The sequence below is a fragment of the Sorex fumeus genome, unplaced genomic scaffold (assembly GCF_029834395.1).
Source record: "Sorex fumeus unplaced genomic scaffold, SorFum_2.1 ptg000155l, whole genome shotgun sequence".
In the NCBI taxonomy this organism is placed as follows: domain Eukaryota; kingdom Metazoa; phylum Chordata; class Mammalia; order Eulipotyphla; family Soricidae; genus Sorex; species Sorex fumeus.
This window is the reverse complement of record NW_026606212.1, coordinates 1,052,610-1,067,734: the sequence shown is the minus strand read 5'-3', so window position 1 is coordinate 1,067,734 and position 15,125 is coordinate 1,052,610. Positions and strand designations below refer to the sequence as shown.

At 46.1% G+C, this 15,125-nt stretch overlaps 1 protein-coding gene across 2 annotated transcripts in view; it reads right to left on the bottom strand.

Moving 5' to 3' along the window:
• Positions 1–6,060: 6,060 nt before the first annotated feature.
• ATP2A2 (ATPase sarcoplasmic/endoplasmic reticulum Ca2+ transporting 2) overlaps positions 6,061–15,125 on the bottom strand; it is a 47,167-nt gene continuing 38,102 nt past the window's right edge. Inside the window, exons 14-21 of one of the 2 annotated variants that reach the window (XR_008791235.1) lie at positions 14,241–14,576; positions 13,846–14,066; positions 13,300–13,502; positions 11,210–11,295; positions 10,699–10,832; positions 10,067–10,184; positions 8,411–9,981; positions 6,061–6,819 (exon numbers count right to left, since the gene is read on the bottom strand). Coding sequence is in view for 1 of the 2 variants with exons in the window: in XM_056107240.1 (XP_055963215.1) it covers positions 6,806–6,819; positions 9,858–9,981; positions 10,067–10,184; positions 10,699–10,832; positions 11,210–11,295; positions 13,300–13,502; positions 13,846–14,066; positions 14,241–14,576 (1,236 nt within the window). In the remaining variant the exon portion in view is untranslated. The remainder of the gene's footprint in view (positions 6,820–8,410; positions 9,982–10,066; positions 10,185–10,698; positions 10,833–11,209; positions 11,296–13,299; positions 13,503–13,845; positions 14,067–14,240; positions 14,577–15,125) is intronic. The other variant, XM_056107240.1, reaches the window with a different exon arrangement.

Below are 15,125 nucleotides of genomic sequence, written 5' to 3'. Positions count from 1 at the left end.
TTTTTTTTTTATGTTTTTAAGACTTTGGTTTTTAACTCCCCGTGGTATACCCAATATGCCAAATACCAGTAACAATGATGGGTCTCATTCTCCTAACCCTGAAAAAGCCTTGAATATGGCACTTTAAAAAAAAAAAATCTCAGGGCTAGGACGAAGAAGACGTTACTGGCACCTGCTCGAGGCAATCGACGAACAACAGGGTGGTCGTGATCGTGATCGTGAAGACTTTGGGTTCCCACCCAGAGATCCTCAAGGGTTATACCTGGCTCTGCACTCAAACTCCTGGCGGTGCTCAGGGGACCATATAGATGGCCAGGCAGGGATCGAACGGGTCAGCTGTGTGCAAGGCCCTCTGCACTATCCCCTGGCCCCATTTGATTTTTACTTCTGAACCCCTGCCCTGTTGGCAGATATGACCCATGTGCTTGCAGGGATGTGTTCAGGAACACTCCTAGTCAGAGCCAGTGTGGAGGCCACCCTTCAGCCTCGCAGGCAATCACACCAGCTTTAGCCTATCTCTGATGCTCAGACTTGTATGAATCGCTTCTCAAGGCCTAATGTAAACCGTTCAAATCCAGGAGCTGGGCTCAGAAGTCTGATCTTAACATTTTTTACCCTGACTCCCTGTTCCGGTGAGGGTATTCCCTGGACCAAATACCAAGAATACTGAGGTGGGTTAAGGGTCCAAGTAACTGCAGGCTTGACGACAGTGAGGGCCCTCACTGCAACTACCTCAGATGGAGCAGTTCTCAGGACCAGCTCTCTGGAGCCCAGGCCTGCTCAGCTGGCCCTGAAACCATGGGTGAACCTGCAGTGACCCTGCAGTTGTTTCTCTGCTGACAAGAGGTGTCCAAGGACAGCAGCCACGCCAGGCCCACCAGGAACCCTTGGCACTGGGAGGGCCCTTTGAGGTAAGTGCCCTACTCGCTGCCCTCCAGTCTCCCTGCATCTGGGGAGCAGTGGGTTTCTCCCCGGCTCTTGCTGCATCAGCCCCGTGGGATCAGATAAGGTCGGGACTCTCCCAGTTCGCCGTGGAAGTTAGCAGTTGTTGGCAGCAGGCTCATCACAGAATTCACAAACCACACAATAGAGCAACACCAAAATAAGCCAGAAATCCATGAGTTGGTTTCCTTAGCAGCTAGTGAAGCAATTTGAAAGTAACTCATTGTGCAGTGCCGGCGGGAATGGTGTGCACCGTTCTCTGTGGAGACATCTGGCAGTGACTCAGAAATGGAAACTTCCCACCTGACCCAACAGTCCATTCTGGAACTTGCTCCAGAGAACAAGCAGGGTCTCAGGACGACGTGCCCAGCCATGTGCTTAGCAGCATTCCCCAGGGACAGTGGTCACAGGCATAGTGTCCCCTGCTGCATGAAAGGATAAGCAAAAGCCCCCCCGTTCGCACAATGCTGTATTTGAAAAAAGAAGGAAATCCTGTCACACGCATGAACATAGATGAACTTTGGGGACATTCAGTGAAATAAACTAATCAGAAGAGATGCCTGTGTGACCCTACTTATCTGGGAGGCAAATGCGTCAGAATAGATTGGTGGTGACTGGTGAGGGGACTTGGTGCTCAGTGGGTTTGAATTTCTGCCTGAACCGTCGAGCATTTTCTGGAGGGACGTGGCTGTGGTTCCAGTTGGGCTGTGCTTAAGCTGCTACCCTGTGCCCTTCAACATGCTTAACACGGGGCTAGAGCGCATGGGAGCACATGCTTATATGCAGAAGTCTGGATCAGTCCCACATACCACATGGTTGCCGAGTACCCCGGGCACACCCCCACCCCAAGAAAAGTGTAGATGGTAAATTTTGTTGTATATGTAAATGGATTATCTTTCAAATAGCATGATTTAATGTAAAATGAAGTATGTAGTCAGTCTGTTATACAAAAGAATATAAGACATTACACTTTTCCATTCTTCGCGATACCCCAAAGCGTCCCCACAAAATACATTTCTACCTCTAGAAGTTGTGAGATTTTTTTTTTTTTTTTAGGAGATGGGTCGGGAAGAATCCCCAGTAGTACTAAGGGCGGCTCCTGCCCTGTACTGGGATTGAACCCTCTTGTAAGGCATGTGCTCTAGTCCAGCAATGTCTCCCTGCATCCAAGCTTTTAAGTTTTACCTTACTGAGAATTCCGTGAAAAGTTACAGCAAGGCAATTGTGCTGAACAAAGAAATTTCTTTAAGTGGTGATGTACTCCTTGATCTTTTTTTTTGGGGGGTGGGTGGGTCCCGCACAGCAAAGCCTGGCAAGCTACCCATGACATACTCGATACGTCAAAAATAATAAGTCTCACAATGGAGACCCACCTCTGGTTCTAATGCCATCCTAGCCATAATGTTTTTTTTTTTTAGTGAAACACCATGGAAGTGCAGTTGTAAACTTACAAACTTTCATGCTTGGGTTTCAGTTATACAATGATGGAGTACCCATCCTTCCACCAGTGCCCATTCTCCACCACCAATGATCCCAGTAGTCCTCCCACCCCCCACGCCATCACCCCCACCCCATCCCGCCTCTGTGGCAGGGTATTCCCTTTTGCTCACTCTCCTTTAGGGTGTTTGCAATAGAGGTATTGAGTGGCCATCGTGTTCGGTCTATAGTCTACTTTCAGCACGCATCTCACATTCCGAGCGAGTCCTCCAAACATCCCTTCCCTATCTGAGCTGCCTTTTCCCCCAGGATGTGCTGCCGGCTTCCAAGCCATGGAGCAGATCTCCAGGTACTAATCTCAACTATTCTTGGGAATTCGATTCCCATTCGGTTACTTTATATTCCCCAGATGCGTGCAGTCTATGTCTATCCCACTCTTTCTGGCTCATTTCACTTAGCATGATACTTTCCATGTAAAACCACTTGTATGTAAATTTCATAACTTCATCTTTTCTAACAGCTGCATAGTATTCCATTGTGTAGATGTACCAAAGTTTCATTAACCAGTCATCTTTTCTTAGGCACTCAGGTTTTTTCCAAATTTTGGCTATTGTGAACAGTGCAGCAATGAACACAGAAGTGCAGATGTCATTTCAACTGTACTTTTTTGCCTCTCCGGGATATATTCCCAGGAGTGGTATTGCTGGGTCAAATGGGAGCTCAATTTCTAATAATCTTGACACACTTGATTGCAAAAAGAGTGAACGACCAGTCATCCACAGTGCACAGCCTCTGCCTTTGAAGGCTGCCAGCACCATGCACACTCACTGGCCACCTGAGCCTCCCAAGGCTTCTCATAACCTTCTGGTGACCTTTTTGCTCACAGCCTTTCCTTCTTAGGGGAGACTCCTAGGAGGAATTTCAGATTGAAGGGCCTAGTGATCTCTGCTGGTTCCCTACAGCTCTTAGCTCCAAGTTTGGGGGATCAGTCCTCTCCAGCCTCAGAAGCGGCCGTCTCACTTCCTTCCCAGAATTGGGAGCCTCCACTTTCTTGCACCTTTGGGATTTGGGGCTCCTTGCCCCCCAAGTTCTTGGCCAGTTGGGCCTTTGGTTTAATGTGAGATCCTGAGGATGTGCTTCTGCTTGGGCCCTTGTGATGCCTGAGGCTGGCCACGTGCGTGGCATGTGTACCTTTTTATTTTAAAATTTTATAATTTTAAAATTTTAAAATAATTAGGTTCATTTCTGTTCTAAGTTTTATTTCCTTCCTTTTGCCTGCTTTGGGCTTCTTTCTAGTTTCTTAAGCCTTATGGTTACTGAGCATGCAACTGACCCGGGGTTTGATTCCTCCATCCCTCTCGGAGAGCCAAGAGTATCCCACCTGCACAGCAGAGCCTGGCAAGCTCTCGATGGCTTATTCGATATGCCAAAAACGGTAACAAGAATGTCTTTAGGCTTACAGAAAGGCATAAAAACAGTACCGGGTATGGGGGACTGGAGCAATAACACAGCAGGTAGGGCGTTTGCCTTGCACGCGGCCGACCCAGGTTCGATTCCCAGCATCCCATAAGGTCTCCCGAGCACCGTCCGGAGTAATTCCTGAGTACATGTGCCAGGAGTAACCCCTGTGCATCGCTGGGTGTGATCCAAAAAGCCAAACAAAACAAAACAGTACTAGGGGCTTCCTTATGCCTAAACCATCTACCCTATTCAACCACGCTCTGAAATCTTAGCCTGTTTGACCCCAGGAGTAAGTTCTGAGCACCTCAGGGTGTCAGCCAAATCCCCTGTCCCCCAATTATCCGGCAAACATTTTTGTGGAGACCTCATTTGAGGGTGCTCAGCGATAACTTTGTTGATTATTGGGCAACTAGGTCAGCCTCATTCAAGGCTTTACCTGCTCACCCCACCTGGTCTCCAGAGCACTGCACCAGTAGTAATCCCCTGGTACCATGGGTGTGGCCCCCAAATAAAACTGGTCAGGTGTTTTTCTGAACGACTCTTTTGGGGGTTGTCAGATGTTTTCCCTTGGTTTGGCAGAGAGCATGTGTTTTGGGAAACAAGACCAAAGGAAAATGCCCTCTCATTACTTCTATCAAGGATGGGTGTTCTCAAGATGACTTCATTTGGATGAGGTCGCGTCTGTGAGGTTTCAGTACTGTTGCTTTTTGGGTCACACCCAGTGATGCTCAGGGGTTATTCCTGGCTCTGCACTCAGGAATTACTCCAGGAAATGGTTGGGGGACCTTATAGGATACCAGAGATCTTAACCTGGGTCGGCCACATGCAAGCCAAATGGCCTACCTGAGGGCGGTCACTGTGCCTTCACATTTAAGGAAGGAGTGTTAGGTGCGCCCCCCCTCATCCCCCATTCATCACAAGGGAAGGGCTGAGAGTAGCTGCAGAACTTAGAATGCTTCTGCATGGAGAAAACTTGCTTCTCCCATGTGATCAATATACAATGGGTATTCATTTTATGGGCTAGAGCGATAGCACAGTGGTAGGGCATTTGCCTTGTGCGCAGCCAGCCCGGCCAAGCGGGGTTGATTCCTTTGCCCCTCTCGGAAAGCCTGGCAAGCTACCGAGAGTACTTCACCCATAGCAAAGCCTGGCAAGCTACCCGTGATGTATTCGATATGCCAAACACAGTAACAAGTCTCAAAATGGAGATGTTACTGAGCCCGCTCGAGCAAATCAATGAATGGGAGGACAGTTTGATTTTTATCCATTTTATACTGCATATTATAAGCTAGTGTTCTGGGAATAATAGGGACTTTGGGCTACACCTGGCTCTGCTCAGGGAATTATGTCTGGTTGCCAGGGATTGAACCAGCAGCATGCAATGCAAGTGCATTAATGCCTCATACTGTTTCTGATGGACTGGAGCGATAGCACAGCTGGTCGGGCATGTGCCTTGCATGCATCTGACTTGAGTTTGATTCCTCCCTCCCTCTCAGAGAGCCCGGCAAGCTACCGAGAGTATCCTGCCTGCATGGCAGAGCCTGGCAAGGTCCCTGTGGCGTATTCGATATGCCAAAAATGGTAACAAGTCTCACAGTGGAGACATTACTGGTGCCCACTCGAGCAAATCAGTGCTACCATTACTGATAAGAGTAGCACTTCATCATGAGGCTTAATTCTTCCTTAAAAACTTGCCTAAGACCAAGATGATCTCAATTATGAATTTTGGTGCTTCTTGTTTAAATCTAGGCATATTCCCTATTCTTGACTGCAAAGACTAGCATCTAGAAAAAATTGGGTGGTTATGGTATAGTTCCATTGTTATCAAATACTGAGTACCTGCAGAGTGCTAGACTTATTTTTGCATCCAAGTGATGGAAGAACCCATGAATTCTAATACTGTATTTCAGTTTTTTCTCCCATATTTGACTTTAAGCAGTAGTAGAGTAGTAATTTCCTCACTTCTGCTTACAGTCTCCAGTCTAACTTTTTGCTATCATCTCTCTCAAAGTCCCCCAGTAACATTTTAGACTTTCTTCTTCTCATCTGTAGGAAGTGGAGCCCGAGTTAACTAGCATATTCTCCTACCCAGATAGTTAAACCTAAAAACGCCCCCATTCCTTGTACCCACACAAAGGTAAAAGCAGCCCAAGGTTAGGTGTATGGAGGTCATCGCGGAACACTCCCATCCCTCCCTCAGAACAGGCAACACACTGCAGCTTATCGTAGAATAGATTTATTTACCTGAAACCATGTCTGTGCGATGCTTGTTACCAGCACAGAAATAACTGATCTCTATTTACAGTCTAGTCAAACATGCGTTGTGATAAATTGACATTTAGCATTTTATTAAGATAAATGCATCACAATAGTTGTATTGCACCACATCTGTCTACTGCTTCTGATTTCATTAAATAAGTTACATTTGATACAGTGCAAAATAGCTGTTTGCACACTCAAAAAATAACAAGTTAACTGAAGGCCTACATTTTAACCATTCAACACCTGTAGTGTTTCCATAAATTTATAAATAAGCAAACTGTACAGGGCCAATTAAAAAGTAGCATTTCATTAACAGTGTAGAGAAATCTGGCTACTTACAACTGAAGGCATGCATTACAATTGATTAAACATTTTTATAAGCTATGACATTTTGCACAGAAAAATATGGAGACTTGGCTGATGGCTTCTAAGGTTTCAGAACCTTCTTGCGGCAAAGAAACCAAATTTCTCTGGAGAGACTTTCTGATTGAGTTAAATTGTACATTTGTAATTACTTTAAAAGCTAAAACCCCCACTGGTAATACACATTTCCTCCACATAACACACAAGGAGTCGGGGGCTTTTTTCTACTTTTCTTTTCCCCCAACCTCAATCATGCAGAGGGCTGGTAGATGTGTTGCTAAAAACGCACATGCACGCAACCGAACGCCCTTATATTTCTGCAAAATGGTTTAGGAAGCGGTTACTCCAGTATTGCTGAAAAGGAAAAAGAGAGGAAATCAGCTTTATGAAACATGGGGTGAAAAAGTTAGAGTAACTATTAAGACGAATGGTGACAGATTAAAGGAATGCTCAGTTTGATCTTCTAAGGCCAGCATTTCGCACTGAACTGTCCCTGAGGCACTGCCCACACGGGGTAGCGTATTGCGTGCACTGGACATCGACTCCTCTTTGTGTGTGTATCTGGCTACACCCCGGAGGCTACCACGGACTCACAGGAGACTCCCACCAGGCAGACACTTCACTGCAGCAGCAGAAGGGAGGGATGGGTTAACAGTGCAGAGGGTGAGGACGCTAAACAAGGGAGTGAGCAGTGTAGCATTGGGCGCCACCTTCTTTCCCCAGGGACCAGCCCAGCTCGGTCCTAGAAGGGCAGGCTACGCTGCAGATTCCCTTTACAGGCAGCGCGGTGTCACGGTGCCTCGTGTCGGTGTGCCAGAACTGGGTAGTTAGACAAAGGGCTCTGAGTGCATGCTTTGAGACAGGCCCGAGCTCAGTCCTGGCCACCCATGCATGCACTGCCAGGAACGACCCGGTGCACCATGCCAGGTGAGGTGTGCCCCTCCTCCTCCCCCCGCTTTGAAACAATTTTAGTTCTTGTGCACTGCAGAGGCACATACTCTGGGCGCGTGCTCCACAGACAAAGAGCTAGTGCTTCTGTCTGGTATTTCTGAGGTCTCGGGGTGAGGCCCCAGTCTGAGGGGGGATGTTACCCCCTCCTCTGTGAGCTCTCCCTGTGGGAGAAATCTATCTGAGCTGTGGAACAAGCTACTGCAGCGAATCCACTCTTGGGGGCCCCCTGGTGGGATGGGCCTGATGGGGCCTGATTCCCCACCCTCGCGCTGCCTGACAGCATGTGAAGTCTCAGGTGACACAGGTCTAAAGCAGTGAGAAACTGGAGGCAGCAGCTGATCCAGGGCCATTTAGGACTACGCGGGTCTCTTCTACAGCCCCCATCGAGAACAGAATCAGGTGAAACAGCTTTGGCTTGTTTTCCCCGAGAGCCACACCCACCAGCTCAAGACATACGTCAACTGAACCACTCAGCCCACGCTGTGATGCTAGATTGCTTTGTAAAAGCTGTCAGGCTACCCGGCTGTATCCAAGCTGTAAGGCTGTATTCCCTTAGGCTTCGGGAGCTGGAACAGGGCTGTCCCTTTAGCGTTGGTAGCCTTTTAAGTCACATCTTTGGCGGGGAGACTGGATTTTGCTCCAGAAAGTGGGAAAAGCTGGCTTATTAAGACAGGGTTTGAGTTCCTGTTTCAGTTACTTGCTTTCTTTTTTAAATGAACCAGGTTCTGGGACGAGTTTCTGCAGCTAACAAAGGCCAAACGAACCAATGACAAGACTTTGTGAGTCCATCTCAGCAACAGCAAAGGTACAGTTTCTCTCCCCCTCAGGCTTCTGCTAGTCTCTGTGTCACTCGCCTCAGGTCTGCTATGACCTGGGGTGCACACAGGGCCCGCCTGTCTTCAGCCTGCTACCCCCGATGCCTGAGCATAGGGTTTCTCTCACTAGAGCTTCGCTCATCCGGCTAAGGCATCCAAACCCCAGGGGGAATACTCACGTTAGTTGACGGATGTTGGAAGGCATTGGAGAAAAACACCACAGTTAGGACTGTTAATGACTTATACACTGTTGGTAAGACTGATCTTGAACATGCGCAAACATTTATGATGGTGGTGGTTAGTGCCACAGTCAAATAAAAATAGTTCTATACAATATGTTCATTTGGTCATGTGCTATTTACAGATTTTACAAAACACATACACGCACATACACACACTTGCCCTTATGTTCTCTACACCAGGTTCTCTAAAACAGGCCAGCAGAAACTTGCATAAAATGTACACTGATGACAATTAGTGCCTATACATAAAAAAATAAGAAAATTCCTACAGCTACTAATGCAGCAGAACAGATCTTTCTTCCCCTTTAGCATAGTAAGATTAAAGTCCTAAGAACTTAAGAGAAAGTTGGACATCTATCGCAGTTGAAGCTAAGCCACTTGAAGAGTTAAAAACAAGACCGTTATTTTTCTCTGTCCATTTAAAATGTTTTATTTTCCTGTTTAAACTAGATTATGAAGTGCCACTGGAATAGGCAATGTTGGCAAAACAATGTCTGTTACAATAAAATACATTTAGACATTTAAATAAATAACTTTAAAAACTATGTGAGGGGACATGAACTCATTTGACTGAATCTGGAACAATGTTTTCTGCACAAGCGAGAACAGGCATACCTCTTAAGACCGATGTAAACAGAACCATGGAAACCCTACAGGAGAAGCAGCTGAGCAGGGCCGGGGAGTGGGTGGGGTGAACAGGGTGGAGAGGGTGAGGGGAGCGGCAAATCAAAAAAATACTGACTGAGGTAGCAGTACTCTGCTCAGTGCAGAAAAATTGGCTTATGGTAAAATTAGACTGTGATCTCAGATTAAATCCAAATGATCATGCAAAAGACACAATACATGCTATTTAGTTTTAGAAAAACACCACACACATTCATTTCCTAAAATCTGCTGCCAATTAATTTGCTGACAATGTCTGCTGGCTCAACTATTTTTTTATACAAGGATGTATTAAACAGAACACTGTACATGCTTTTTCATCTACAAAAAAATATTTGCATAAAATAGTGTTAGTTCTCTGTACATGTCAATGGCCACTTTAATTATGTGTATAAAAAAAGGAAAATCTTGCCCCACTGGAGTCAGAAAAAGCAAAACAAAATCTAGAGTATGAAACCTCCTTCACCAGCCAATATGTTCATGTGAAAATTCAGCAGAAATAGACAAGTTGCTTTAAACAATAAAAAAATTAATTGATTAAGTTAAACATCTTCTTTATGTAAAACTGTCAGTCAAGACCAGAACATGTCACTAAAGTTAGTGTCTGTGCTATAGACCCAGATCACCAGGGGCATTATGAGCAGCACAAACGGCCAGGAAATCCCATCGGTGCAAGCCGAAAACGAGCAGGATTTGGTGGCAGGCTGCACACACTCTTTACCAGGTTGTTCCAGATAGTTGCGGGCCACAAACTTGAGTGTCTCATCCATCAGAATCACAGGCAAGGAGATTTTCAGCACCATCAGCCACTGGGTCAAATTCAGTGGTGTGATCTGGAAGATAAGCTGAAACAGCAAAGAGACCTCATCAGATTCCTAAGGCTCAGGAGACAGCGGTGAAAGCCCTCAGCCAGGCCTGGGCACCACTTACGGGCAAGGGCTCCACGTAGAGGATCAGGAAGTGGAGTGACATGGACAAGCAGATGGAGCCCACGAGCCAGATATTCTCCCAAGGAGGCATCCTTAGCAGGGACTGGTTTTCAGACAAGCTGCAAAACAAGGAGAGGCGCGTGAAGTATGCCACCAAGAAGGCAAAGCACCCACCTGTCACCCAAGTGCCCACATCTTAATCATGTTTGTCCACTGACCTAATTCTACCAATTCAAGTTTCTAACTATGGAGACTGTTCAGATGTAGGACAAACCCGATTTAAAAATCTAGGCTTTGGACAGAAGATTCCATTTTTGTGACTGGAAGCTTTTTTCTCAACTGCCCTTGACAGGCTATTTAGATATTTCCATTTTTGTCACCGACTTAATTGGATGATATAATCTGTCTCAGTGCTAGAGGGCAATTGCTCCTTCCCTGTGGGTAGGCAGTCCCTATTTCTGGCCTCTACTCTGAAAGAACATCATTGCTTCCTGGAGATTGAAGATTTTAAAACCATACTGCTTGTTCTCAAAGAACTTTCCTGCGATCCTCACTTAACCATGACACACACAAACCTCCCCATGCCATGGCCACCAGAGCCCCCGCCCCAACTCGCCGAGGAGACGCACTGACCTGTTGAGTGCGTTACACATCTCTATGGTTACTAGCACAGAGAGCGCCATTGTCATTGGGTATGGAGACTCAAAGATTGCACAATCCACGCCTTCAAAGTCCGGATTGTCCTCTTTACACTGTAGGAAATGACTCTGCAATAAAAGTCCAATCAATTTCCTGATGAGCCAGGTAGATTTCTAAAACCCATTCACCAATTCCACAAAGTAGACCATATGAGATCTCAACCCATTTTCCAAAGACCAGTTTCCTCAGAATAATCTTAGATACAGTGCTGAACTGCTAGAGCTGTAAAGTTATTTTGTTTTGGGGCTACACCTCGCTGTGCTCTGGGCTCACTCCACGTTGTGCTTAGGGATCAACTCTTGGTGGGAATCAGACCTGGGTCAGCCACACAGGCAATATAATAAAGTTGTTATTTGACAAGACACCCAAAGCACAAAAAAAGTTCCAGGTAAACCTGATTGGGAGACTTAATGCTCCATCTTAAAGTACAGTAATAAAGACATACCAGCTGGTAGAAGGACACTCTTGGACCACCATCGGCAGCAATGAACCACCAGGCAGCAGCACCCACAGTAGCAGCGCCAACATAACCTGGAAAAAAATAGCAGGACGTTGAGAACAAACGGCAAGTCAACAGTCGGCTGTGTTCACTGTAGGAGTCGCCTCAAAGGCCTATTCCCAAGAGGATTGAGAGGAAAAGATGCTGACAGCAGGACCCTTTGCTGTCACTAGCAGCATCTGCTCAGTTGCATCAGCCAAAGCATCTAGACTGAAGTGTTAAGTGTTTCTGGGCGGAGTACCTTGCACAAGAACCAGGCAAGAACTTCTAGAACCTGTAAGAAAACGTACTAATTGGAATTGGTATGAACTCCGCACTAGCTATGTCCACCTCTAATTAGCAGCCAATAATTATATGCTAAAGGCTGCAGGCACATGTTTCGAGCCAGATGCCAGGAGTTTTTAGTTTTAGGCATACTGGAGCGACAACAACTTTTTTGTTTTTATGCCACACTCGGCATTGCTCAGGGGACCGTATGGTGTGTGAGGATAGAACCCCAAGCCAGGTCACTGGCATGCAAGGCAAATGTCTTGACTGCTGTACTAGTCAATCCAGTCCCTGAAGCAACCAGTTCCAATTTATTTGTTCCACCCAAGGCCTAGCAGAAACTCTATAGAGAAATGCTGCTGAGTGCAGAACCCTGAACAAATACAGCAATGCCTTAATTTTATTCCGAAGCTACCCGCCCCCTGCCCCACACAAGTTGCTTCTGAATTCAGGGAGAATATTACACAAAGAAGCAATGTGGGTCACCCAGAGACATGAAAACAGGACAATGTCCCAACGGATAGATAGCGCCCAACAAAAAGGTACAACTGATTCTACTAGACAAAGCTAGTAGGTGACTGGGAACGGGGATGTAGCAGCAATTCAAGTACTCAGAGTAATTTTAAAAGATCGAAAAGATCAGGTACATTAGACTGCTACACAATGGAGCAGGTTTTTACTGCCTGGGTGCATGTTAATTTTCCCAGTCTCATTAACTGCCTTCTGTAATTTTTTAGGTCACTGAACTATCTTCCAGTTAGTTCTTTTGTTTTCTGGGCACACCTGGTGACCAGAGCTTACTCCTGATGGGTCTTGGGAACCATACGTAGTGCTGGGGATTGAAGCCAGGTCAGCTGCATGCAAGGCAAATGCCTTGCCTGATGGGTAATTGTTCAGTCTTTCTCAGAACTGGCATGACTGCTTTCATTCCTATGGGTGGTATTGAAATTTGAACTCTTTAATCATGCTATGCAAGTGCTTTTGAGCCCGAGTCATCTGATCCCCAAAATCTTTGAAAAATTTTAGCATACCAACACCTATGGGACCCATACGAAGTTACTTAATTGCCCCATGTTTCCCCCTTTCTTTTGGTTTTTGGGCCCACTTGGACGTGTTCAGGGGTCCAGTTAGACTATCTGGTGTGCCAGACTGAACTGGCAAGCTCTCACTGTACTCTGTCTCCAGCCCAAGGCTTCTCCTTTCGTCTCAATGAACCAGGAAGAAACTCAGCACCCTAGGTTAGGAGGAGAGCTGTATCAAGGACATATGTAGGAAAACTTGGCTGGTGGGCCAGGGCTTGAGTTTTACCAATCACTGCTAATGAAGGCATGAATTCTTTCTCTTAACTTAGGAAAAGGTTTGGGGGGGGGGGGGGGGGGGAGTCCAAGAGAGAATAAAGATGCTAAAACAAATGAATAACTTTTACTATAAACAGTCTGCTGAGGGGCTGGAGCAATAGCACAGCGGATAGGGCGTTTGCCTTGCACGTAGCCAACCCAGGTTCGATTCCCAGCATCCCATATGGTCCCCTGAGCACCGGCAGGAGTAATTCCTGAGTGTAGAGCCAGGAGTAACCCCTGTGCATTGCCGGGTGTGATCCAAAAAGCAAAAAAATAACAACAATAAAAATAAACAGTCTGCTGAACTACAAGAGTGCACCCTCCATTATTTATATATTTTTCGCTACTTCATGAGAATGAAAAATACACAAGGGAAAAAAAAAACACAACTACACTCACTTAAACCACATTATAGAAAACTATACTCACAGCCAATAGCCAGGTAACGGAAGAAGAGCCACCCGCTGATCAGTGGTTCCTTTGGGTTCCTGGGTGGTTTATTCATGATGTCTAGATCGGGAGGGTTGAACCCCAATGCAGTGGCAGGCAGGCCATCTGTCACCAGATTGACCCAAAGCAGCTGGACAGGAATTAAAGCCTCAGGAAAGCCAAGGGCCGCTGTCAGGAAAATACTGTTCCCATCCGATGGAAGAGGAAAAACCCAAATTATTTTTGGTCACCATATCCTTTTCAATAGCATTACCAACCCCGTCCTCCGTAAAAACCAATAAACAGTAGATGAAGAAATGTGTTACTTGGCATCGTTAATCTAAACACCCTTCTATGTTAAAGGGTATCTGGCAGACAGTCCCCCAAGAGCTGGATTATCTCTCCCTTCACAAAGGCTTTCTTTGTACGGCCTGGCACCCCCCACCCCAAACTTGCATACAAAGCCCAGTACCGCTGGGCATAAAGCAGACCTGGAAAAGCGGTAATCACAAACCCTGACTTAAGTGACCCAGCACCAGGACGCACCAGACAACTTCCCCCACGTTGGAGGAGATGAGGTAGCGGATGAACTGCTTCATGTTGTTATAGATTGCCCGCCCCTCCTCAACAGCAGCCACGATGGTGGAGAAGTTGTCATCCGCAAGCACCATCTCTGATGCAGTTTTGGCTACTGCAGTACCAGAGCCCATGGCGATGCCGATCTCCGATTTCTTCAGAGCAGGCGCATCATTGACACCGTCTCCAGTCTGAAAGGAAACACAACACCGGTTACTCAGAACTGCCACGGAGCACTTACAGAAAGGCGAGACCGGAACAAAAAATACCTCTTTCGCATTTCAAATCTGAAAGCTACTACTTTACTGGTGAAAATTATACTGCATTTATGTAATTTGAGTCACATATTTAGCGTACATACTCACCATAGCTGTGATCTCATCGAAAGACTGAAGAAATTCTACAATTTTAGACTTGTGAGATGGCTCCACACGAGCGAAACAACGGGCATTCAAGCAGGCATCTCTCTGTGCTGATGGACTGAGCTCATCAAACTCTCGTCCGGTAAAAGCTTTTGATGTCACATCCTCTTCTTGCCCAAAGATGCCAATGCGGCGACAGATGGCTACTGCAGTGCCCTTATTGTCCCCTGTGATCATGATGACCCGGATACCTGCTTGTCGGCACAGTTTTACAGAAGAAGCCACTTCAATTCTTGGGGGGTCCAGCATGCCCACGCAGCCAACGAAAGTCAGATTGGTCTACAGCAAAACAATCGCCTTATGTTAAAACAGAAAATTCTGCTTTCTCCCTTGCTGTGGGCAAGGGCAGGTTATACATTAAGACTCCCAGATTTGCTTACAAAAAAATCTGCACCTTTGACTCTTACCTAACTTAAACAGTTTGGATTTTTGGTTTTGGGGCCACGTGGGTTTAGGGCTCAGGGGTTACTCCTGGTTCTGCACTCAGGAATCATTCCTGGTAGGCTCAGGGACCAGTTGGGAGGCCCGGGATTGAACTCGACTGGCCATGTGCAAGACCACGTGCAAGCACCTTACCGGCTCCAACTCAATGAATAGTATTAATTCTAATCTAATCAGAAACAATAAAAAAATTACATTTTGTAATAATCAGAAATAAGAAAAATGAAACACTTTAAGTGTTTGAAACACGCTATTCTTGTGCAGTATCAAAGCTATTTCCTTGTCCTTTCAGAAAGTCAAGTATGATAAGAACAAATTCTAGAAGCAGAAAAGGAATCTCTCCTAACTCGGATATCTTGGTCCTTAATAAAAGTTTTAAATATTCCC